The sequence below is a fragment of the Leishmania donovani genome, chromosome 34 (genome assembly GCF_000227135.1).
Source record: "Leishmania donovani BPK282A1 complete genome, chromosome 34".
NCBI classification, from domain to species: Eukaryota; Euglenozoa; class Kinetoplastea; order Trypanosomatida; family Trypanosomatidae; genus Leishmania; species Leishmania donovani.
In genome coordinates, this window is record NC_018261.1 from 122,542 (window position 1) to 146,837 (window position 24,296).

The 24,296-nt window shown below is 62.5% G+C and overlaps 8 protein-coding genes across 8 annotated transcripts; all 8 read left to right on the forward strand.

Moving 5' to 3' along the window:
* Window positions 1-509: 509 nt before the first annotated feature.
* LDBPK_340360 (hypothetical protein, conserved) lies at window positions 510-2,921 on the forward strand (the record flags this gene model as incomplete). The annotated part of the gene is made up of 1 exon (XM_003864153.1): window positions 510-2,921. One exon carries the CDS (start codon window positions 510-512, stop codon window positions 2,919-2,921), a length of 2,412 nt encoding a protein of 803 aa, XP_003864201.1.
* A 1,343-nt stretch (window positions 2,922-4,264) lies between these two features.
* On the forward strand, window positions 4,265-5,401 carry LDBPK_340370 (eukaryotic translation initiation factor 5, putative; the record flags this gene model as incomplete). The annotated part of the gene is made up of 1 exon (XM_003864154.1): window positions 4,265-5,401. The coding sequence occupies one exon, from the start codon at window positions 4,265-4,267 to the stop codon at window positions 5,399-5,401; it is 1,137 nt and encodes a 378-aa protein (XP_003864202.1).
* Window positions 5,402-6,505: 1,104 nt separating this feature from the next.
* LDBPK_340380 (DNA-directed RNA polymerase III largest subunit, putative) lies at window positions 6,506-11,278 on the forward strand (the record flags this gene model as incomplete). The annotated part of the gene is made up of 1 exon (XM_003864155.1): window positions 6,506-11,278. The coding sequence occupies one exon, from the start codon at window positions 6,506-6,508 to the stop codon at window positions 11,276-11,278; it is 4,773 nt and encodes a 1,590-aa protein (XP_003864203.1).
* Window positions 11,279-12,049: 771 nt separating this feature from the next.
* On the forward strand, window positions 12,050-15,469 carry LDBPK_340390 (hypothetical protein, conserved; the record flags this gene model as incomplete). The annotated part of the gene is made up of 1 exon (XM_003864156.1): window positions 12,050-15,469. One exon carries the CDS (start codon window positions 12,050-12,052, stop codon window positions 15,467-15,469), a length of 3,420 nt encoding a protein of 1,139 aa, XP_003864204.1.
* Window positions 15,470-16,554: 1,085 nt separating this feature from the next.
* On the forward strand, window positions 16,555-18,273 carry LDBPK_340400 (hypothetical protein, unknown function; the record flags this gene model as incomplete). The annotated part of the gene is made up of 1 exon (XM_003864157.1): window positions 16,555-18,273. One exon carries the CDS (start codon window positions 16,555-16,557, stop codon window positions 18,271-18,273), a length of 1,719 nt encoding a protein of 572 aa, XP_003864205.1.
* Window positions 18,274-18,829: 556 nt separating this feature from the next.
* On the forward strand, window positions 18,830-20,548 carry LDBPK_340410 (hypothetical protein, unknown function; the record flags this gene model as incomplete). Its single annotated transcript, XM_003864158.1, has 1 exon — window positions 18,830-20,548. One exon carries the CDS (start codon window positions 18,830-18,832, stop codon window positions 20,546-20,548), a length of 1,719 nt encoding a protein of 572 aa, XP_003864206.1.
* Window positions 20,549-21,168: 620 nt separating this feature from the next.
* Window positions 21,169-21,648, forward strand: LDBPK_340420 (hypothetical protein, conserved; the record flags this gene model as incomplete). Its single annotated transcript, XM_003864159.1, has 1 exon — window positions 21,169-21,648. The coding sequence occupies one exon, from the start codon at window positions 21,169-21,171 to the stop codon at window positions 21,646-21,648; it is 480 nt and encodes a 159-aa protein (XP_003864207.1).
* A 591-nt stretch (window positions 21,649-22,239) lies between these two features.
* On the forward strand, window positions 22,240-23,502 carry LDBPK_340430 (hypothetical protein, conserved; the record flags this gene model as incomplete). The annotated part of the gene is made up of 1 exon (XM_003864160.1): window positions 22,240-23,502. The coding sequence occupies one exon, from the start codon at window positions 22,240-22,242 to the stop codon at window positions 23,500-23,502; it is 1,263 nt and encodes a 420-aa protein (XP_003864208.1).
* Between the last annotated feature and the right edge of the window lie 794 nt (window positions 23,503-24,296).

The window sequence follows — 24,296 nt, forward strand, 5'->3', positions numbered from 1 at the left end:
GGGGGGGGGTTGGTGGTGGGGGGGTGTGTTGGGGGGGGGAGAGGGGGGGGGGGGGGGGGGGGGGGGGGGCGGAATAGGGGAGAAAGGGTATTGCCCACTGGAAGGGCATCGAAGCGAGCAGAGCGCTAAAAGAGTTGCCGCCTACGCACACACACACACATACACCTCCTTGCTCTCTTCGCCCTCCCCCTCCCCCATCCCCACCCCCTGATCTCGGTTATTGCTCTGAGGTGCTCCTCGTAGCTCGAGTCTCGCACTCGCCACGCCCGCTGCGGCATATCATGCGCCCCCCTCCCACCCTCCTTCTTTTCCCCTCGTTCTTCGTCTCGCCATCACTGTCGTTCTCTGCCGCCAGGAAGTGGTCTGCCAAGTTCTCTTGGCCGCCCTTCTCCCTCTCTCATCGGATACACATGCCCCCACATCCGCGGCGAGCACCAACACACACTCACAAGGGCGGAAATCTGTTCACAAGCGCATCCATTGCACGCTGAGCGGCCCTCCTCGATCAAATGGATGCCCCTTTCTCCCTGGGGAGCGGCAGCTCTCTCACGAGCCTGCTCCTCGCCGCCGTCGTGCCGTTCCTGTGCCTGCGGGCCTTCCCCTTCCTTTTCCACGCGTGGCCCAACTTTCTTTATCGGTGGCTCACCTCGTGTTTTGATAGGCAAGTTGCCATGGTCATGGAGCGAGTGAACCCCAATCGCGTTATCCAGGACGATATTATGATTCGCAGCATTATGGGATACGTCTCCCACTGCTACGTGCGCAGCATGCAGCGCGGCGCCGACGCGTGCGATGCCGTGGCCACGGCGGACTACGAATACAGCTTCCTTTTCGACAAGTCGGACATGTTCGAAGAGGACTGGGTGCCCTACTCGACACGCTTCCGCTCGCTCTTCGGACGCGTGATTGCCTCTTGCATGGAGCTTTCCGTTGTCCCCAGCTACGGGCATTCCATCCAAGTGGAGCCCGGACTCTTCGTGCGCTTTCTTCCTAACAGGCACGCGCGAGGTGGCCGCAGAGACGAAGATGGGCGGTGGTCGGAGGAGAGCCAGCAGAGCTCGGAGTGCCCAAACGGTGGTAAACGGCCTGGTGCCGCGGCAAGCGAGCTCAACCAGGTTGACAAGTTGAACATGTACATGTTCTACAGCATGCGCAGGTACGCGGAAAGCATGGATGATCATCCGGAGCCGTGCGTGGGTGGCAGAGCAGGTGCGGTCATCTCCGAGGAGCGCCCCTTTGACCCCGGGACGCAGAGCAATGCAGACCGAGGCAGGGGCGGCGGTGGCGGCAGCAGCAGCAGCAGCACGCAGTCAGAGTCGACCTTTTTCGAAGACCCCAAACAACCACCTGAAGACCGCGTCGTCGTGCTCGAGTATCGTCGACCGCTCCCGCACGAGCATTCACAGGCTCTATGCAACAGCAGCAACACCCGTGGCGGCGCTAGCAAGTACGACGCGTCGCAGTCGGCGGAAGACGTGATCGAAGGCTTTCTGGGGCGTGTCCACACGTGGTACCTAGGGCACGTGGCGCAGAGCAAGCGAGCAGCGCTCTTAGTGATCTATCCATCGCTGCTGATGGCACAATTCACGAAGATGGGCACCATGGCACCAAAAATGCGCAATATAAATCCACATGCCGAGTTCTCCGGAAAGTACTATGTGCTAGAAAGTGCTGCACTGGGGAGCGAGGAAATCACGGGCGCGGCGGCTGCCAGCTCCGCATCGTTTTCTGTGAATGCGGGAACGAAAGCAGGCGACAGCACCACCGTCACCGCCGTGCGGGAACTGGCGACGACGACGACGACGACGGGAGGTCACGTGGGCCTCCGCGGCGCCGAACTGTCAAGCGGGTCGCGAGGCAAAACGTTCAACTCACTCTTCTTTCCTGGAAAGACACGCGTCCTGTCGATGATTGACGACTTTGTGGAGGAGCGTGGCCGCTTCGGTGTGCCGGGAGTCGTACCTCGACTTACCTTCTTCCTGCACGGAGCACCTGGCACGGGCAAGACGTCTTTTGTGAAGGCTCTGGCGCGGCATCTGCGGCGCAACCTCGTGGTGGTCTCCATGAGCGAGATCATCACGGTGAACGAGTTGCAGAGAGTTCTGCAGCCCTTCGACATGGAGCTGAGAGAGGGCGGGGAAAGCCGCAGCAGGGGTACAGGGCCTCTAAGCGTCCGCCCGCATCAGTCCGTGTACGTCTTCGAAGACTTCGATGCGATCGGTGACGCCTGGGAGGCTTTGATAAACATGCAAGCGCGGCAGAGGAAGCTGGCGGGGGAGCGGCAGCTGGGGAAGTGGACGAAGTCCTCTGGCGGCAAGGTGAGAGGCAGCGATGACGGTGATGGTGACAAGTCGCAGGCGGCTTCACCTTCCTCGTCTGCGGGCTCAAGATCTGGCGAGTCTTTCGACAGTCACGAGGACTACGGCAGCGACAGCGACGACGGCGACTCGGAGTGCAGGGGCACGTTTCTACTGAGAGATAGCGTGCCAGAGGAGCTCACCCGAGACCATCTCACGGTAGAGCGCTTCATTGACCTCTTCAACGGATTGAACCTGCCCGACTCCTTCATCGCCGTCTTCACCACGAATCATCCAGAGAGGATCAACCCGCTTATCGCGTCCTCGTCCGTGATGGATGTGACGTTGAACATGGGGATGCTCGATGATGAATGTGCGACGCAGATGGTCGAGCACTACTATGCTGCCGAGCTCGCCGATCAAACGGTGGACGGCGGCGGCCGACGGCACCTCTCCACCTCACAGCTCGCGGCTCTGCGTGCGGCACTGCGGGTGTTTAATGCCAGCTCCACTGGACTGAGCGGGGCGCTGCTGGAGAAGATGTGCGTCGAATGCGACACAGTCGCCGCCTTGACGGCACGCCTGAGCTCAGTGGACTCTTTTGACGCGGTGGACGTGTTTTAGGGGGCGCCTCTCTAAAGTTACACGTCCGCGCAATCTCGCGCGATGTGCGGGCACGGCGGCCCGCCAATGCTGCTTTAGTCGCCTCTTTAAATCGTTACCCGCGACGGCATGTCGGCGTCTCCATCTCCCTCTCCCTCTCTATGTGCCTGTGCACGTGCGTGTGTTGGGTGCATCCTCTGCTCCGCTGCGGCCTTTCGCCACCCCCCCTTCCTGATCGGCTCTGTGCGACGCGGCCATTTTCTTCTTCGCTCGGCCGTTGTGGATTTCGCGTTGAACTCCCGTCCTGCCCTCTTTGGCCGCGTGTGAGCGCGGAACGCGTCCCCGTGCTGCAGGACCCTTCGCGGTGCGTGTTGGGTGAAGAAGAACCCGGCGTGCTCTGTGGGCGGGCGTGTGGTGCGGCTGTATCGCCCTCTACGCTTCTGTTGCACGCACAGCCCCGCGCCGGCCCTGCTGGTCCGCTCCTTCTCGCGGTCTTCCACCACCAGCACCAACAGACACCCCCTTCTCCTCCAGTGTTGTTGCTGCCGCTGCGGATGCTGTTGCCGGGGCCGAGGACAGAGACATGTGTAGAAGCAGGGCGAGAGAAGCGCAAGCAATCACATGCGCACGTCGGCTAGCACGCGTAGCCCACCCCCTTCACCCATCCAACCATACGCAGCACCCCCCCAGCATGGACGAAAGAAGACACGCGACCTGATCGACACACACGCCGACCTTCCGGCGCGCACGCCATAAGCGACCCTGCCTCCGCAAGACTGCAAGCGTTCACCTCGCGTGTGCACCCTTGATGAGCACGTGTCTGTGCCTGCGTGCATGTCTGCGCCGCGCGAAACATGCCGGGCAGCCGCAGCAACAGGCTCTCTCTCTCTTACCTCTTTGCGCGACTGGTGCGCCCTCGTTGCTGCCCCCGGCCCCGCCCCTGCCCTCTTCCCTCCTTGTACCATCGACATCTTCACACCCCACCCCACCCTCTCTTCTCCTGTGCACTGATATCCGCACGCACACACACACACGTGTATATCGATAACTGTATGCGCATGTGCAATGCAGCACAACGTCGTCGCTACACCTGCCATCCTCCGTAAGCTAACTCGCAAAGGTCTTGCTCCGAGCCCTACCCGCCGCCCCCCCCCACCACCACCACCTTATTTTCTTTCCTTGCATTGTGTGCTCTTCCGGGTCTTAGAAGGAGCAAGTACCTGTCTTATCATTCCGCCCAGCCTGCACGCACACACATACGCCATTGTCGAGCTCGCGTGGTACCTGTCAGGGTACCTTCGATCGCTGCTATTCGTATTGCACTCCTCGCACGCTTCCCGAAGCGTCCGCTCCTCGCAGTCAAGATGGCGGCTCAGATGGTGCCGATAGACCCGGACAAGAAGGATGATGTCTACTACCGTTACAAGATGCCCGCCGTGCAGACCAAGGTGGAGGGCAGCGGCAACGGTATCAAGACGGTGCTGCCGAACATTCACGACATCTGTCTGGTGATCAACCGCCCGGAGGAAGTGCTCATGAAGTACTTTCAGTTCGAACTCGGAGCGCAGCGTACGGTGTCGACGAAGGACGACAAGTTCCTGTTGATGGGCGCCCACCCCACGGAGCGCATGCAGGACAAGCTGTACGACTTCATTCGAAAGTTTGTGTTGTGCAAGTACTGCCGCAACCCGGAGACGGCCATCCACCTCGACGCTGGCAAGAAGGGCTCCGCTTCCATCAGTATGGTGTGCGGTGCGTGCGGTAAGCGGTCCAACTTCGATGAGCACCGTACCAAGACCTTCATGGCGCAGTACTACGAGAAGCATCCGGTGGAGGCGAAGGCGGCCAAGGGTGCCGCAGAGGCGCGCAAGAAGGACGACGCCCCGGCGGCTGATGAAGTGGCCGCGCCGACCAAGCCGGAGAAGGAGTCGGGCAAGTCGGTCGGCAAGTCGGATCTCAGGGACGACCGCGAGGACCCCAAGGTCGTTTTCGCGCGTGTGCTGAAGGAGTCCTGGGGCAAGAACGACGAGCTTGTTGGGCGCACCGTGCGTCTGCTGAGCCAGTACAACCTGCCGGAGCACTACGGGCCGCCGATGGCGCTGTCTGCGATGCTGCTGGAGCACCGTGATGACCTGCTGTCGACCATGAAGACGCACGCGCGTCTGCTGAAGCGGCTTTGCACGGTGCCGGAGCTCTTCTCCCGCTCGGAGGGCTACGACGAGAAGGAGTTGACGGAGTTCTACAAGCGTGAAAAGAAGATTCAGAAGACGTTCCTGCGCGAGTGCGCCAAGGAGTTTGCCACCAACTTCACCCCCGACAAGTTCGCCGTTCTCATCTTTATGCTGTTTGTGGAAGGTGTCCTTCGTGACCGCAGCATCGCCGATTGGGCGAAGGACACAAAGCCCTTCAGCGACGGCGACCCGAAGGTGCAGGAGGAGATGCGGCAGAAGGTAGCACCGATCGTCTCCTGGCTCGGCATGGATGCTAAGGCAGACGCGTAGAAAGTGCACAAGTGTCAGGAGAAAAGCAGAAGAAAGGCGTATGCGTGTGCCTGTATGTGTGTATGTGTGCCCGTAAGCGTGTGTCTGTGTGTTGTGAAGGCTTAATGCTGCACGTAAGGCGTTGGTAACAACAAGGCAAACGGAAAAAAAAACGAATGAAGGAAAAACGAGTCGGTGGTGTGGTGTGCGCCAGAGGTGCGGGCGGCTTGTGCGAGTGCAAATTCAATGCGTGCGCGCATGTGGGCAAGACGAACAGGTGAAGCGCACGGCTTTTGTGTTGTTTTCGCGCGATAAGCGCTGGCGATTTTTGGCACCCCCACACGCTGCTCCTGCCGTCCTCTTGTGCAACCCTACACCTCCCATGCAGACGTATGCTGAATGCCACCAACGTGTATACATGCTCGCGCACACCTTCGCGAACGGCGAATGGTGTGTGTGTGGGGGGGGGCATCAGCTCGTCTCTGCTGCCGAACGCACTAGTGTATGGCTACCGCGCACTTCGCATGTTGGTCTCGCGCACTCTTCTCGCTGTCTCCGCTTCCTTCTCTTTTCTCGCCGTTAACCGTCCCTGCGGACGCTCATGCTCCCTCTTTCTCTCCTCAGGCCTTGTCGCCGTCTCCACCCCTCACTGAGCGCGTTACCGCCGTTACAGCCTTGCCGCTCTCCCGTAAGGCACCGTTGCGCACATGTGCGGGTCCGTGCGCAGGTTTTACGCGTCGCTGCAAGTAAACAACGAATCATTAAACCGAGAAGAAACGTCCGTTTGGCGACTCGCGAAAGTCGGCGGGAAACCAGATCAGCAGTCGGTAGGGCAATCGGAAAAGGGAGGGTGGGACCCCCAGTCGCTTTCCTGCTCTCTTCAATCTGTGTGCCTGTCTGTCTGCTCCTCCCTCTACTCGTTAGACGGCCGTGCTGACGGTGCGCCATCGTGTGTAGCCCGCCTCGTTGCTCGCCACTCGCCTCCAGCTTCTTTGTCTCCTTGAGGGCGCGTACCGTTCCGTTTCACGTCCATCTCCTCGTGACTAACCACCCCCTCCTTCCTAGCTCAGCGGCCCTCACGTAAAAGGTGAAGCGCGTACGCATACGCACACGACGGCACACGCAATGTCTCAGACTGCCACCACGGCTGCGCAGTTTGTGCAGCCGCTGCTTGATAAGCCGGTGGAGGTGACCTCGATCAAGTACAGTCTCCTCTCTGAAGACACGATCCACCGCCTCTCGGTCCTGCCCTGCCACCGCGTGATCGGGACCGAAAAGAACTTCGGCGTCAACGATGGCCGCCTTGGCCCGAGTGACCGCTTATCGGTGTGCAACACCTGCGGTCAGCGCAGCATCGAGTGCACTGGCCACGCCGGCCACATCGACCTCGAGGTGCCCGTCTTCCACCTCGGCTACTTCTCTGCAGTCATTCGAGTATGCCGCACAATCTGCAAGCGCTGCTCCAACGTGCTCCTCACGCGAGAGGAAATGGAGTACTACCTGCACCGGCTGAGGTCCACGACACACGAGCCGCAGCAGCGCGCCGCCATCATCAAGGGCATCCAGGAGGACGCCTACAAGACGCGCGTGTGCCTCATGTGCGGTGGGCTGAACGGCACGGTGCGGCGGGTGCGGCCAATGCGCATCGTCCATGAAAAGTACCTCGTCGATTTGCGCCGCGGCGAGCAGGCGAATGAGGACCCGACGGCGTTTTTCCAGGAGGAGCTGCGGTCTGCTGCGATGCACAACTCGGAGGTGGGCGCGCACAAGGAGTTCGTACACGAGTTCCTGCACCCGCAGCGTGTGAAGGAGCTTTTTGAAGCGATTCCGCGGGAGCAGGTGCCGTTGCTAGGCCTGCAACCTGGCACCAGTCCATGCAGCCTTCTCATCAGCACCTTGCTCGTCCCACCCGTGTGCGTGCGGCCGCGCGGCATGTCGACGACGAACCACATCCGCGAGGATGACTTGACGACGCAGTACAACGAGATTCTAATCTGCTCTGACATGATGAGCGACGGCACAAACGACGCCGCGCGCAGCGTAGAGACGTGGGAGCTGCTGCAGACGCGTGTGGCGCGGCTGCTGGATGCGGCGCTGCCGGGGTTTCCTTCGCACCTGCGCACCGTCGAGTGCAAGTCCTACGCGCAGCGCATGAAAGGCAAGCAGGGCCGTTTCCGGGGCAACCTTAGCGGCAAACGCGTCGACTTCTCTGGACGGTCTGTCATTTCACCCGACCCAAACCTTCGCATCGACGAGCTTGCCGTGCCGCTGCGCGTCGCGCGTGTGCTGACGTACCCGCAGCGCGTCTTTGCTGGCAACATCCAGCTCATGCGCCGGCTCGTGCGCAACGGCCCGCACGTGCACCCGGGCGCCCTCACCGTTTACCTCTCGAAGGAGTGCTCGCGCAAGTCGCTGCGCAACGCCCGCGACCGTGAGGCCATCGCCGCGCGCCTCAGCATAGGCGACGTCGTGGAGCGGCACGTGATGAACGGCGACTACATCCTCTTCAACCGCCAGCCGTCGCTCCACCGCATCTCGCTCATGGCGCACCGCGCGCGCGTGCTGCCCTTCCGCACATTCCGGTTCAATGAGTGTTGCTGCGCGCCGTACAACGCCGACTTCGACGGAGACGAGATGAACATTCACGTTGTGCAGACGGAGGAGGCCCGCGCAGAGGCGAAGGAGCTGATGCTGACGTCGCACAACATCATCACTGCCAAGAACGGTGAGCCCATCATCGCGTGCACGCAGGACTTTCTGACCGCCGCCTACCTGGTGACCGCCCGTGACGCTCTTTTCGACCGTGCTTCCTTCACGCAGATGGTGTCCCACTGGCTTGGCAACGAGACCCAGTACACGCTGCCGATTCCAGCCATCCTGAAGCCGGCGGAGCTGTGGACCGGCAAGCAGCTCTTCGAGCTCATCCTTCGGCCAACGCCAGAGACGCAGCTGCTGCTGAACTTGGAAGCGAAGGCTCGCTTTTACTCTGGTGCTGGCCGGCACGACGATCCGGCGGAGGGGTATGTGGCGTTCCTCGACTCCGTCTTTCTCTCCGGCCGACTCGACAAGAAGCTGCTGGGTGGCGGCGCCAAGGACGGGCTCTTTGCCCGCCTCTACGCTCTGGGCGGAGGGGAGCAGACGGCGACGTGCATGTCGCGCATCGCGCAGTTCACCGCCCGCTACCTTCAGAACTACGGCTTCTCCCTTGGTCTCGGTGATGTGTCGCCAACGCCGTCGCTCAACGAGAAGAAGGCCGCCGTGCTGGCTGTGTCGTTCGACAAGTGCGATCGTCTCATCTCTCTCGCCAAGACGGGCCGGCTCATCCCCAAGCCTGGGATGAGCGTGAAGCAGAGCCTGGAGGCGATGCTGAACGCGGAGCTGTCGCAGGTGCGTGACGCGTGTGGCTCGGCCGCCGTGCAAGCGCTGGATGCCAAGTCGAACGCACCTCTTATCATGGTGAATTCTGGGAGCAAAGGCAGCGCCCTCAACACTGCACAGATGATGGCGTGCGTGGGGCAGCAGACGGTCAGCGGCAAACGCATCATGAACGCCTTCCAGGACCGCGCCCTGCCGCACTTCCCGCGTTTCGCCGAAGACCCCGCGTCGCGCGGCTTCGTGGCCAGCTCCTTCTACTCTGGCCTGTCGCCGACGGAGTTCTTCTTCCATGGCATGGCTGGTCGCGAGGGTATTGTCGATACAGCCGTCAAGACCGCAGAGACTGGCTACATCTACCGCCGCCTCAGCAAGGCCATGGAGAACCTGAGCGTTGGCTACGACGCCTCTGTGCGTAGCGTGCAGGGAAGCATTGTTCAGCTGCGGTACGGCGAGGATGGCATGGACCCGTGGCTGATGGAGGGGGCGCACGGCACGCCACTTAACCTCGATCAGGAGTGGCTCAGCAACCGTGCCGCCTACGCCCGCTTTCGAAAGCACATCGACAATGTCTTGAGCGTGGGAGGGGGCAGTGGTGGGCTGGCCGCATCAGCGGATCCGCTCCTCCAAACGTACCGCAGGCTCTACGATGAATGGCACGCCGTGTCCATGCTCCCTGGCGAGCTGGACACCTTCGTGCATCACCTGCTGCACGCGGATGAGGCGACGCTCGCCTCCTGCGCGCGCCTGATGAAGGCGGAGGCGGCGATACGCGGTGCGGCGCCGTCGTCTGCGGCCGCCGGTCTGCAGTTGTTACAGCAGCTCGCGCAGCAGCACGGCAGCGACCGCCTGCGCAGCGACATTCAGGCGTTCTTCCGCAAGAAGCGCGACGAGCTGGTGCAGCTGCGGCAGAAACTGAAGCTACCCCTGGACGCCCATGCCCCTGCGGCCGCTGAGCTTGCAGCGGCGAGCGCTAAGGCAGTTCGTGGCGGGGAAAAGCGCAAGCCAAGTCCACACAACGGCGTGCAGCCATCCGTCAAAGCCGATGCGTCGGCCAGCGCAGCTGCCGTGCAGGCGTTTGCAGAGTCGCTTCAGGCCGAGCTGCTGCCACTCACCAAAGGCATGCTGCTTCACTTCCTCGAGGCTTCAGCGCGCAAGGTGCACCGCAAGCTGTGCGAGCCCGGCACGCCGTGCGGCGCCATCGCCGCTCAGTCTGTGGGTGAGCCGAGCACACAGATGACGCTCCGCACGTTCCACTTTGCAGGTGTGGCCAGCATGAGTATCACGCAGGGTGTGCCGCGCCTCGTGGAAATCATCAATGCCAACAAGAGCATCGCCACTCCGGTCATCACGGCTCCCATTGTGCTAGAGGACGAATTCACGTCGATAGACCTCGCGCCGGCGAGTCGTACGCAGTACCAAGCCGCGCGCGCGGTGAAGGGTCTGATGGAACGGGTGCTGCTGAAGGAGATCGCACGCGAAATGGTTGAGGTTGTGACGCCGCGGGCGTATTACATTCACATCTTCCTCAACATGGAGCTCATCGAGCGCCTCCTGCTGCCAATCGATGCGGCAGTGGTGTGCCAGCGGCTCTACGCGGCGGCCGCGCGGCCAATGTCGCCGCTGCGCCATCTCTCCGAGGCGTGCGTCGACGTGGTGAGCCGCGATTCCCTCGTCGTCAAGTCCTATGAGAAGGACCCGGCGCGGGTGCATTTTAACGTTCAGCACCTGCTCACCCTCCTGCCCGATCTCGTGGTCGGTGGCGTCCCAGGCGTCAACCGCGTCATGATTGCCGACCGCTCGGAGAAGCTGCTGGCGGAGGGAGCGGAGCTCTTGTCGGTCATGTCGCTGCCGTACGTGGATGGTGTGCGCACCACGTGCAACCACGTCGCCGTCATAGAGCGCGCGCTCGGCATCGAGGCCGCCCGCGAGACCATCGTGAGGGAAATTACGAGCATCTTGCAAGCCTATTCGCTCAACATCGACATTCGGCACATCTACCTCCTGGCCGACGTGATGACGAGTCGCGGCGTTGTTCTCGGCATCACTCGATACGGCATCCAAAAGATGAACAACAACGTCCTCACCATGGCGTCCTTCGAGCGCACCACGGAGCACTTGTACAATGCGGCAATGACGGAGAGGGAGGACGTCAACCTCAGCGTCTCCGAAAGCATCATCATTGGCAAGCCGATCCCCCTCGGCACCAGCAGCTTCAACATCCTGCTCGACAAGGGCAGCATTGCGCCACCCGGCTCCAACACGGGCCGAATGCCGTCGCCCCGGCGCAGCGCCCACGTAGCAGCCACAGCGGCGGCGGCCTTGAAGTCGTCCGGCAAGGCTGCGGTGGCCGGCAAGCACAGCAAGAAGGTGGAGCCGACGCCGAAGGAGGTGTTCCTGCGCAGCTCTTTCATGGCGTACGCCGCCGCGCACGGGGCGGCGACGCATCGAGGTCTGCGTGGCTGCTTTTCGAGTCGGTCCCTCTCCGCCGAGGGCGTCTTCCGGCTGGACCTCTTCGCGTTGTGATATCTCTAGAAAGCTTCGCTACTGCTTCATCACCGCCGCCGTGCCTCCAAGTCACTGACCTCTCCCCTCCCCGCCCACACACACACACACACATATATATGTGCGCCTGGTGACGCTGTGAACGTGAGCGTTCAACACCCGTCACCGCATGACGCCTTTGTCGTTGTCTAAATTTTGAATTGAGCAAAAAGGTGAACGACGTTGCTTTCACTGATGCCTGCGTGCACTCCTCTACGGCGGCACGTATTTACGTCGACTCGAACCCCGCCTCAACCCCGGCGCCCAGTTTCACATGCGTGGATGCGGCGTGATTGCACTCTTTGCGGTGCTGGCCAACGTCTCGCCCCCTCCCCCTACCCACCCCATCGACCGGCGCCGGCGTGAGTGTAGGCGTGCTCACTGAATGCAAGCACATGCACTCGATGCCACCACGCACCCTCCCCTTGTCACTGCTCGGGTAGTGGCGGCGGCAGCGGTAAGAAGAGTATGTATGCGGCGGAGGACACCCGCCAATGCGCGCTCCCGCCCCGCCCCCCCCCCTCGCAGATGAGGCTTCCAACGCCTTCTTCACCGCCCTTCTTCTTCGTGTGCACCGCATCTCCCACTGTCCAGCTGGGTGCGTCTTGGCGTCCGTTGCGCACCGCAGGTCTCCCACCCACCCCTTTCCCTTTCCCTCTCCCTCTCTCGTGCCTTCTCTCGGGCTGAGTGCGTCAGCCGCGCCTTTTTAAATCCAAGCTAATGAGTGCGCATGGGACAGGTGCGGGTGCGGCGATGCCGCTTTCGGTGCCATCGTCCTGGGGCGGCCCAGGGCCTTCCTCGCAAGAAGCCGCCAATGTACGGCCCTCGCTTGCTGTACCAGAGAAACAGTCCGCGGCGGCAGGAGTCACGGATGGCTTTGCGCCAGCGGCAGCGGCAAAGACCTCACACGCCCCTCCGTCACTCCCTACACCTTCCGTGCTTGCCCAACCACAACCACCCTCTGCGGCAGTCCGTCCCACAGATGCAGAGCCTCCCTCTTCCGCTGCGCCCGCGTCGGCCTTTTCAACGTCGGCGAAGAGCAACGCCACACAACGCAAGGTGGCAAAGTTGCTGGACATCACGACGAGTAGCGAAATCAAGGATCTGGCGAGCTACGTGGACAACATCTTGCCAGGCTACTTCTACTCCCTGGGCGACAGTGAAAAGGACGAGTCCAGCAGTGCCGAAGTCGTGGCCGCCAACGGCCACCGATCTACACCGGCCCCGTCGAGTGCGGCATCCAGCCACAGCAATAACAACAAGACCATCACATCAACCGCACTTCGCAGTGCCCTCGACCATCGTACCATCGACGTGCACAAGAGTTTCCTGCAAGAGTTCACGGCCGTCTACCAGAGCTACCAGCGCGTGGCCGCACAGGTCAACGAGCTGCAGTCCAAGTGCTCTAGCTTGGAAGACACGCTGAACACCACCGCGGGCCGCCCCAGCAGAGAGGTGGAGGACTTCTTTTACCAGATTCAGGCCTACCAAGCGGAGCTGCAGCTGGTGCGAAGCCACGACAAGGAGGTGGACGAGTTCCGCAAGCAGCACCACTTCGGCGCCGCTGAGCAGCAGGTACTAGAGGAGGGGGCAGTCGATATGAACTTCCTCAACGTGCTGGAGCGGGCGCGGCAGGTGCACCAGCGCAGCAGCGAGCTCATGCAGTCCCAGGAATACCACCAAGGTGCACTGGCAGTTATGGAGTCCACCTACGGGGCCATCACACGCGCTACGGAGAAGATCGCGCGCCATCTTCTCTCCACCGCTGGCAGCGGTGAGGGCCGCAGCGCTGGCGTCGCCGCGTCCGCTGCAGCAGGCGGTGCCGGGTCGATTGCGGCTGATGTGCCGGAGGTCACGGGCTTCCAGCTGCGGTGTGTGCGCCTCCTCTACGAGGAGAGTCCGTCGCTACACGAGAAGTTTCTCGATGAGGTGGCGCGGCTGCGTCGGGCGTCGGTTCTGCGGCGCTACTTCCACCTCCTCACCACCGGCTCGGCGAACACGTCCACTGGCCTCTACCAGTCCGGAGGTCAGCCCTCCGCGTACGACGGCGGCGTTGGCAGTAGGCACGGTAGCAGCGAGGCAGGGATGGGGGCCCGCCCCCTCGAGGCGGAGCTGAACAACCCCACCTATTTCTTCAGCTCTCTTTGCGCGTGGCTGCACCAGACCATCGCCGAGGAGCAGGACTTTATTCACAACTTCTTTGTAAGCGATGAGCCGGAGGTGGGGCAGGGAGGGCGGCGCAGCCACGCGACGACAGCGGCGCCGTCGTCGGCTTGTCTACAAGCGGGAAGCGACGCTGCACGAGCTGCGCGCGACACGGCACGGCAGCAGGCGTTGCTCGAGGGCGTGTTCGGAGGGGTGTGCAAGCACATCCGGGCGGCGCTCGACAACGTTCTGGAGCGGCTGGGGCGAACAGCGGCCGTGCTCGGTGCGGCCACATGTAGCTCGGAGGGTGAAGGCAGAGCTAGCGGCTGCGGAAGCATCGCCCTCTCAGGCAGCGCAGATGCCCTCGCTCCGCGCAAGGGCCCACGTGGCCTGACTGGCGGCTTGACACGCTTGTTCATGGCCGCCACTGGTCGCTCGCCCATCGCGGCCTTCCGTGGCGCTGGGCATGACGAATCCAATGCGCTTCTTCAGCGATACGCCGGCGTCACGACCCGCGCGCAGCAAGAAGCCGTGGCCTCATCGATGCTGCGCCCCCCGCTGCAGGGAATCCAGACCTGCGTGACGCTAGTGCAGCTGTTTGAGTACTACACTGCCACAACGTTCGCGCCACTGTTGGGGGAAGACTCGGCGCTTACCCGGCTGATCCGCAAAACCGCTCCTCAGAAAACGCGAGAGCTCTTCCAGCGCCTGCTGCATGTCTTAACCGCGCACCTGTTGGACAGCACAGCGGGCATCATTGGCCGCACCGCGACACTGAGGAGGTTGGCGTCGTCTCACGCGCTAAAGCAGGCGGCTGACGGTGACGACGCACAAGGTGTCTCGCCGCTTGCAGCAGAGCGCCGCGCCGTCACTAAAACTGGCCCATCGACGTTTGTGCTCGACTTCCTCGTCACCTTCACGTACGGCAACGACGCGAACAGCCTCGGTGGCGCGCCCAATGGGTCGGAGAGCGCACTGCTGAACGACAGCGAGAGCGACATTTACATGTCCTTCTCCTCCCTCTCCGCTGCTGCCGCCACGACTCGATTCCGGCAGGCAAACGATGGCCAGCTACTGCATCACAGCGCGCACGACCTCCGGCGCGTTCTATCGCAGCTTATCCTGCCCCCATCCCCAGAGGTGGCGGCGTACTGCGCTGTCGTGCACTCGGTGCTTCAGGACACTGCGCGTCAAGTCGAGCTTCTGGGTGCGATCGCCGAGCAGCAGCGCGCTGCAGTGGCCCAGGGGCACCGCTCGAGTGGCCCGGCCGCAGCCTCAGACGCCGGTGTGGCGGCGCTCGCTACACACACTGAGGTAACGTTTTTTGTGCAGGAGATGCTACAATCGCTGCTGAAGGCCGCGCGCTCGGTGGAGGCGGACGGGCCGCTACGGACGAATCTCGACGACCCGTGTCGTGCGATCGTGGAGTACAATGTGCTTTACCAACTGCGTGACGTGCTTGAACAGCACGCGGCAGTGCTTGGGGTGCTCTTCAAGGGTTCAGACGCACAAGGTCAAGAGGCGGAGCGAACGTTGGACTCTATTCGGATGGAGTGTTCCACCACCATGACCGCTCTGCGTCAGCGCCTTGTGTCCGCGTGGACAACCGCCGTCGAACTCTTCTACTTTCCTGTGTCGACGGAGGCCGTTGTCGCGGCGATGTCGAGCGCCGCGGCCGCGGAAGCCAATGAAAAACGGCTCATCACCGTCAAGAAGGATGTGCGGCGTGTGCTGAAGCAGTTCGTAAACGTGTACAACACCATCGCCTCCTTGGGCCACTTGCCGGAGCCCGTGCCCCTTCTTTTGGCCCTCGCCGGCGGCGACGACGTGTGCGAAGAAGTGCGCCGAAAAGTCACCCTGAGCATCGTGGAAGATGTGTACACGGCGGAGTTCAAGATGCTGTCTTCTTTGCCGCCCACCGAGGAGCTCGTAGCGGTGCAAACCGAAATGGCGCCGCAGAATTTGCTCAAGCTGGTCGACTTCAGCTCCTCCGCACCCGCCGCAACGTCGCAGCCCCTTTCGTCGTGAGGCGGCAGTTTTCAGCGACGCAGAGGTCAGTGCGGCGGCGGCGGACAGGAGAGTTTTGTGTGTATGTGTGTGTGTTTGGGGGGGGGGGGGCATTCGTCTATCATAGCAGCAGCAGGAAACAGCGTGCAACCACGCAAGCATCGATACCGCTTGTTGTTGGAAGCTGGATGTTGTTGTGATGTGCGTCTTTGTGCCTGCTTGCGGTCCTCTCGGGTGCTGCCTCAAGAAGGCTGTGCGTGTGTGGCTCTGTGCGGCAGGCATCCGCCCCGCTGCCTCTCGTGTGACGCCTGCAATCCCTCACGTCTGTCGTCCTCTACCACGTCGCATCCTCGGGTCTGCGGGCCCCACGTCTCATCTTCGTGCGCACACAACTCGCGTCTACGTGTGCTTCGGTCATGTGCTCCGTCTTGAAATAGCGTCAGCACATGCGAACAACATCACAACGACAGAGCACCGCCGCACGCCGGAGCGCGTGCCGCGGTGGGCTTCCGGCACGGGCTCATTGCCCCCGCCCGTGTGTGTGTGAGTGTGTGTCGTCACGCACTTGCGACCGTGAAAGAGGGAAAGCGTGAGCGCTCAGATCCGTTGTACGTTCTGCTGCTCCTCAAAGGACAGCTGCACATCACACGCGCGGCGGATCAATGCTGGTCAACGGTCTGCCGCCAGTAGCAGCCGGTGCGCGCGTCACTTGCTCTTCCGTTTCTCCCTCTCTCCCAACCTCCGTCCACTTCACTCCACCACGGCCCTCGCCATCGCCGCTTTCCTTCCTCCCCCGTCCCCTTTACTGCCATGGCGGTGCCACGGCAGTTGTTTGCGCATCGAATCACAAAAGACCTCACCATTTGAGGAGGGTGTCTTGTCCGACCTCTAGCAGCGCTCACCGCCCCTACACCACCAACGGTCGACTCGGCTGCATGAGCAAGTAAGATACACAGGACGACGATCACGCCAAGGCGCACAGGCATCGAACCCGGCCAGACTTCCTGCGCACTTCCATCTGCTCAGCTTCCAATCACCAACTCCTTTTTGTGGTGTTACCCCTCCCCCTTCCCTCCCCGTCTGCTCTCGCGCTCACTCGCTTCACGATGTGCCGGCCCCCGTCGCGGCGGGTGCGGCTCGCACCGCTTCCCTTGATGCTGCTAATCCTGCTCGCGTGTGTATCAGTGCTGCCGCGCGCGTTCACGCTGTCCGCCGTCGACCCCGACGCGGGCGCCGATGCTAACGGCAGGAGCAGTCCAGCTCCGGCGAGCGCGGTGGCAGGAGAACACGTGACGGTGTTCATGTGCGCCGGCAGCAGCGACTTCTCCGGTGTGCACGAGCTCGGCGGTCTCATGAAGGCCATGGAGGAGACACAGGTGCTGTCGCTCAAGTACTGCCAGACGGCCCACCTGGGCTACATCCGCCACGCCGACGGGCACGCGGTTCGAAGCCTCGTCGTCACAACGGGCATTAACTACATCAGCTCCACGCTCTGCACGCGGAGCGTTTTGAAGCTGCGCCGCCAACGCGGCTACACCTACGACGCCATGGTATTCATCGGCACCTCCGGCTTCTCACCGATGGTGGGCGGCTGGGACCCGACCAACACGTCGTCGTATGCCGCTTCGAAGGCGAGCGAGCAGGAGGCCATGATGAAGGGCGAGGCCGCCACCGCCGGCGTGGGCGCGGCGCCGCCCGCACTGCCGCTCAAGACGCTGCAACAGGTGCGCGAGGAGCAAGCGGAGGAGGCGCAACTTCGGCAGGCGGCTGTGGACGGCGGCCAGCTCTTCACGCTCCCCACTGCGTCGCAGCTCAACTTCGAGAACGCGCGCACCGGGGAGCAGGTGGATTGGGACGGTTGCTCGCCACGCGTGCCCAGCGCGATCACTCCACTCTCTCTCGGAAGCGTGTGCGTGACGTCGACGGCGTACCTGATGGAAACGGGATGCTGCACGGAGCGCGTGCGTCACTCGCAGTGCAGCCGGCCGCACTGCACCAGCTTCCGTAGCGAGCTCGGCAGTGTGACGAAGGTGTTCTTCACCAGCGATGCGCTCGCCAGGAAGATCGAGGCGGCATCGCATCACAAGGCATGGCCGGCGATGCCGGAGATCGTCAAGAAGGGCCAGATGCGCTTCTGGGCCACCAACGAGGCGGTAGAGCCAGTCGGCGAAGGAGCGGATCGCCACCGCGCCGCCCCGTCTGGTCCGTCGTTCGTCACCTGCGCCGAGGCCACCGGTAACACGATCAACACCGGCGCCGAACGTGACTACCTTTGCCGGGAGCACACCACGCAAGCCCTCGACATGGCGCAGTACCGTCTTGCAGAGCTGCAAGACGGCAAGGCAGCCCCGCAGGAGCCGCCTCTCACCACGCAGAATGTGGCGTGTGTGCGGGCCATGGAGTCCATGGGCTTCTTGCATTCCGTGGCGGAAGACAGCACTGCCCGTGACATTCCTGTGGCTGTGGTGCGCGGCGCCGCGAACTACGACATGTACCCCATGAAGAAGGTGTACGTGCCGCCGGCGGTGTGGCGGTCGGCTCTCGTCGCGGGCCGACTGAAAGTGAGCCCGCGCGTGGCCGCTGCGCTGAAGGCGGAGGAGGCCGCCGCAGCGAACGGCGAAGGCGCCTTACGCGAGAGCGCTATCGCCGCGTACACGTGGCACCAGAACGTGCACTTCATGTCCGAGGCTGAGCACCAGGCCTTCGTCAACGCGTCCTTCCACTACGCCGTCGAGACGGCAACTTTCGTGCTCTCCAACTACTTCTTTGGCGGGCGCTGCTTCGCCTCGGCGAGCGGGGCACGTCCTGCGAGATCAACAGAGTGAATGGAGCGAGGGGCCGCGCATGAGGTGACTGCCAGCCCAGCAGTTGATGCTGGGGGCCGGCCGATAGCAGCTGGCGCACCTCCGGCTGTCCTGCCCTGCTTCCCCCAACCCTTTAACCGCTGAGGTGCAGCCGCGCATGTGCTCTCACCTCACCCTTTCTAAGTTCCTTATGGCAGCTCCGTGCTGCCCTAACGCACACGCCTACAGGCGCTCAGTCCTGTGACGCTAAACTCCCTAAGCGGCAGCACGAATCAACAAAGCCATCACGGCATGCGGCTCTCGCAGCTGCCCGCTAGTAACAGCCGGTCCACCTCGCGGGTGAGGTAGACAGCCCCCCCCCCCTCTTCCTCTCCCCCCGCCCACTTTCCCACTGCTGCCCGTCTGTGCGGCCACCACCATCACCCTCCCTCTGTGCCGCCGTCTCTCCTGCCCGCCCCTTCACTCGTCACCGTCCACGAAGACCATCCCGCGTGCGTCGGCCCCACGAGCGCAGGCAAATAAAAGTAGAGCTAAGTCGAATTCGGTAAGCGCGCGCAACCCCCACCCCCTAACCACCATGCACGCGCAGAACCTGTTCAAAGCCGTGGGCGCTCTCCTCGTTGCCTACCTTCTCTTTGTCTACACCAACCGCGACGGCATCGAGCCGCCGCGCCGCGCGGAGGGCTACTACTATGTGGCCAATGAGACACAGCAGCTGCTGGACGAGGCACGAAAGGAGGCGGCGCGCGTGATGGCGGCGCTGACGGCGGCGCAGCAGACGGGCGGGCAGGCGGCCGCCAGCGCGCTCCTGCGGTACGGCGTGGCCCTGAAGGACGGCGACGAGGGCCTTGCGTCCACCATCGAGTATGTGCATCAGTACCAACAGCTGGCGGCTGCGAGCCAGCTGCAGGGCGACGCGCGTGCGGCACCGGCGCAGTCCGAGGTCGCCAAGCACCCGCCAGTGCGCGTGCATGTCTTCCTGGCGGCGGATAACGGCACCTATTCGGGCATGCACGAGCTGTTCTACATCACGGCGGCCATGCGCTACAGCACCCGCCTGCACATCGAGGGATGCCGTTCCGCCCTTTTCGGATTCCTGGAGAAACCTGTACGCGGCCCGCTGATGCATGGCGTGCGCAACCAGCAGCGCGCGGCGAATGAGAGCGCAACGCGTGAAGTGCAGATGGTGCCGGTGCTGGCCGTCACCACGGGCATCTACGTGACGAGATCCGCCACGTGCACGGCCGCCGTGATGGAGCTCCCCATGTTCAGCATACAGAGCGTGACACTGATCGGCACGGCGGGCGTGTCGCCGGTGGTGGGCGGCGGCGGCTGGAACCCGCACGTGCCGCCGGCGGAGCTCGCGGGCGAGTCTGTCAAAGCGACCGAGGCGGCCGCCAACCCTGCGTGCCAGCGTCACTGGGCGCCGGAGTCGGAGAAGGTGGCCATCGGCTCCGTGTGTGTCACGTACGCGTCGCTGGTGCAGGAGTGCGGGTTTTGCGTGGAGGACAACGACCTCTCGTCGCTTTGCTCGCGGCCACGCTGCCGGATGCAGAACTCCACCACCCTCTTCGGCCCTTGCGCCTTCCGCCACCCCGTGTCGTCCTTCGCGGAGCAGATGAAGGGCGCCATGCGTGGCAAGCCCTTCCCCAGTCCCTCGGCTACGGTGCGCGAGGCAATGCAGGTGTTCTGGGAAGCCAACGAAGCGGTCGCCGACTACGTTGCGGTCGCCGAGGACACAAAGACGCGCCAGGGCAAACATGCGCACGCGAGCATCCCCAGCAGCGACGCGCCAGCGACCCCCTCGGAGGTGGTGCGGTCGTACAACCGCCTGGCGCCCACCACGCCTATCCTGCTGAATTGCGCAGAGGTGACGACAAGCCAGATTCTCGCCGGGCCGCGCTCTGACATTCTGTGCCGGCAGTACACCGAGGAAGTGTTTCAGGGTCTGTACGCTGCCAAGGACCTGTCGTGCGTGCAGGCGATGGAGGGGATGGGGGTGTTGCACGTGCTCACGGGCGAGTACCCCACCGTGCCGGTCGCCATCGTGCGCGGCGGCTCCAACTACGACATGTTCCCCCTCTCGCGCCATGTCTACCACCTCAACGGCACAGACACGCGCGGGCGGCGGGAGGAGGGCGACTGGTACGTTGCCTGGGACCAGAAGGAGCACTACGTCAGCGAGGACGAGTTCCACCGCTACACGAAGGCGTCATACCGGTACTCCATTGAGACGGCGAGCGCGGTGGTGCTCAACTACTTCCTCAGCGCGGAGACCGTGCTGCCTGGCATGTGATGCCGAGCTCGTCACGTGCGTGGCATCGAAGCGCATCAGCACAGGCACGGCTCGCCGCACGTTGACCGCGGCGACTCGCCTCGTTTGCGTGTATGTGTGCCTGCGCGTGTGAGGGTGGCGGAGGGTCTTCTTCCTTACCTCCTTACTTCCCTGATTGTTAGCTAACGTTTTAATCGCGTTCTTCACTGTATGGCCCACGCGCGCCTCGCCGGCGCGCTTGGCTGACCTCTAACAGCGGCTGCCTCCGCAGCAAGCATCTATGACTCCCGCCCATCCACACATTTACGAAGTCGCTTGCATGAGACACAGCAATGAACCGGGCGGCACGCGTCGCACTCGACATCCGCCACTGACGCCTCCCACACCTCCCTCTGCGCTGAAGCGCACCCGAACCCCCTTCACCGTCCTCGAATTTCTCTCTCCAAAATCCCTTTCACGTCTTCCATGTCCTTCCACCTCCCTCCCGCCATGACCCTCGCGCATGGGTAGTCTGCGTGAAACAAGCCGTCCGCGGCATCCACCTCTCCTTGCTTCGCTGTTCGCCGGCGGTTGGGCCAAGGTACCGGGCGCACAAGAGCCGATTCGCGTGTTGCAAGGGAGCAGCGCCGCGGGCAAGCACAATGGTCTTCTACTCCCTCGTGCTGGTGATGAAGCCGCGGCCGCGGAAGTACACGTCGCAGGCGCTGCGCGAGATCGCCGTGAACATCTACAACCATGGCGGGCTAATTCGCAAGCTCTCCAACGAGGGCATCCTGCGCCCCTACAGCCGCTTCCGCGACGCCGACAACACCGCCATCACGTACGCGCGCTACGTCACGCTGCAGTTGGACATGGGCGAGGAGCAGATGAATAAAGTGGAGAAGATCATCCGCGAGCACGCCGACGTGAACATCACACTGCGGCTTAACAACCTGGAGCGGCCGACTGGCGTGAAGCACAACCAGCAGAACGCCGCCGCCTACTTCCCACTGGACACCTTCACGAGGCTGGAGGAGGAGATCAACTGGCCGCCGCAGGTGTCCGGCGACGTGTACGAGCAACTGGACATGAACTGGAAGGAGTTCTCTCGCACGCGCTGGTCCAACTACCTGCGCAACTAGCGGCCGCCGTCCCTCTGACAGCGCTGTGGTACCGCTCGCGTTCCTTATGCCGTGCCATAAGTGTGCGTGTGTGCGAGTATCTCTGCGTTGATTCGTCAATTGACGATTTGAAGGCATCGCCGGTGTCTCCCGTTTTTCTGTTGTCCGCGTCACACTCAAAGAACGATGCAGTCGCTGGGGCTGCGGCGGCTAAGTGCCGAATCCCATGTCGCAGAGGCTCTTCGCACCGACAGCCCTCTGGTCATCGGGGCGAATGAGCATGGCAGCGCCCCTCCCCTTCCCTCCCCCTCCCCATCCTCTGTGATGAAGGTCATGATGTCGGACTCTACGCCGCGCATGCCGCTCCCCTTCTACTCTCTCTCTCTCTGTGCGTCACCGCTTCATCGTTATTCCTTTCGGGCCTTGCCTGGAACACTGGGGAGGGCACATCTCTGCCGCACACACGCGCACAGCCGGTCCTCCTCCCCCACGCCCCGCTTTTTCTCTTTGGCCTCTCTCTCGGCTCTGCTAGCCCGACTCCGCGAAGGGGCCAGAGACACACGCACACACAGGCACACGGCGCAAGAAGGCTTTGCACAAGCCACGTCAAACATGTCGGCTCGGCCATCCGATGGGCTTGCATGCCTCCACGAGGAGCTGGAGCAGGAAGAGAAGGATCTAGCCGCGTTGGAGGACAACGTCGAGGCTCACGCGGCTCAGCTTGGGTACCTGCACACAGAGTACACGCTCAACAAAACGCGTGTCTGCCACCACTACGAGCCGCGCCTCGAGCCGCTGCGCGTCATCACGTACGCGGCTGCTCAGAAGGAGTCGCTCATCGCTTTCCAGATCGAATGGCTAGAGCGCAAGATAGTGGTGCAGGAGCGCCATTCTCAAGGTGGGCAGTTTATCGAGACCCGCGACATGAAACCGGCAGCGGAGGAGTACCAGAACAAGGCGCGCCAGTCGCTTCTACGCTGCTACGAGCACATCTCCGAGTGCCCGGAAGAAGCGCTGCACATCATCAGTCAGTACGTGTGTCCCCCGGAGGAGGCTATCGCAACGATGGAGCTGGTGATGAAGGTGCGCGGCGAACCCCCCGAGGCCTGCACGTGGGAGGCGTCGCAAGTTCTCTTCAGCTACACATACTTCCACGAGTTCTTCGCTACGCGTAGCGAGGCTTTGTTGAAGACGTGCGACCTCCTCAGCGATGCGCTCATGACCGAGGTGGAGCACTTCTGCGCCGATCCCCACCACAGCGTATCCGCGCTGTGTCGCATTAGCATCCCGATCGGGTGCATGGGAGAGTGGCTGCACTCCATTCGGAATTACTACCGTGTGAAGCTGGTGACGGCGCCGGTATTGCTTTCACAGAGCGCTGACACAGGTCGCATGGCGAAGCAGGCGCAGGCATGGCTGGCTGTGGTAACGCTCGGTGAGGTGAACAATCAAGCACCGCCGCAGCAGCCGACCACTGCCGCCAAGCATGCCGTCACGGAGGATGCTGAGCTCGGTGCCCTCGTTGCAGCGTACGAGGCAAGCAAAGAAAACCTGCAGCTCTCCACGGAGCCGGTCTCGGTAACGGCAGCCACGGTGCATAAGTTGCGCCACCGTCTCCACAAACTCCGCGAGAGCGTGCGCGCTGCGGAGGAGGAGCGCATGGCCATAGAGGGCGAGCTGCAGGCGAAGCTCGCTGAGGTTCGAGGCAACTACGATGAGACGATGGTGCCGCTGGAGGATCAGCTCGAAGAGATGACGGAGTGCTTTGTGCAGCGCGCCACACGAAAAGTCGACGTTGCCGCCGCTCCGCCGTCTCCCGTCACCACAGCGGCAAACATCGCCGATAACGCTGCCGCCGTGGCAGCAGCTGGGTAGGCATGTGTGCTGCACGGTATCCTCTGCTGTGTGCAGGTGTGGCTGTGGTTGTGAGATCGTGTTAACAACATATATATATATATATATCTTGAACCTAGGGTGTGGCACCCATCGTCGAATTGCCATGGTTGCCTTGCGGCGCGCGCCGACGCCACTGCGCGTGTATGCGGACGGCTCTGCTGGGGTGCTGTGAAGACCCCAAGCGGGAGTCGAGAATCAGCGAAGGTGAGCACCTTGAATATATACGGTCGGTCTCTCCGTAAGTGCGAGGCGGGGCATCGTTTCTCCTAGCGCATCCTTGCTTCTCCGGTGTTACCGTGTCGCTTTCACGTGGATTTTCACATCGCCCAGCGACATCAACGAAGAGCACACGAGAGGCGGAAAAGACGAAAGGCGGAGGCGCACGAGGCGTTTCTATGTATCCTGTATGTGTGTACGAGGAGAGAGACGTGCAGGAGGGGTCGGGGTGTGCGGTGCACATGAAAGGAGGGCGAGATCGAGCGAGTGCCATCCCTCTCTGCTGCCGTTCCTCCGACACTCTCGTGCCCACGTCGAGTCGCGCGTGCTGGAGAAGACGCGGACAGGGGCACTCAACGATGTACAGCAGCTTTTTTCCGTTTTTCTCTTTTACTTTTACTTTTCGGTGGTGGCGTTGGTGATGGTGGGAGTGGAAGCGTTGAGGGTGTGTGCGCGTATACAGCACCTCTTCATCCATGCTTATCAACTGACCTCTTCTGTCTCTTGCACGTGCCGGCTGTGTGCGCGTCGTGGGCCTGCAGCTGAGTTCCATGCTT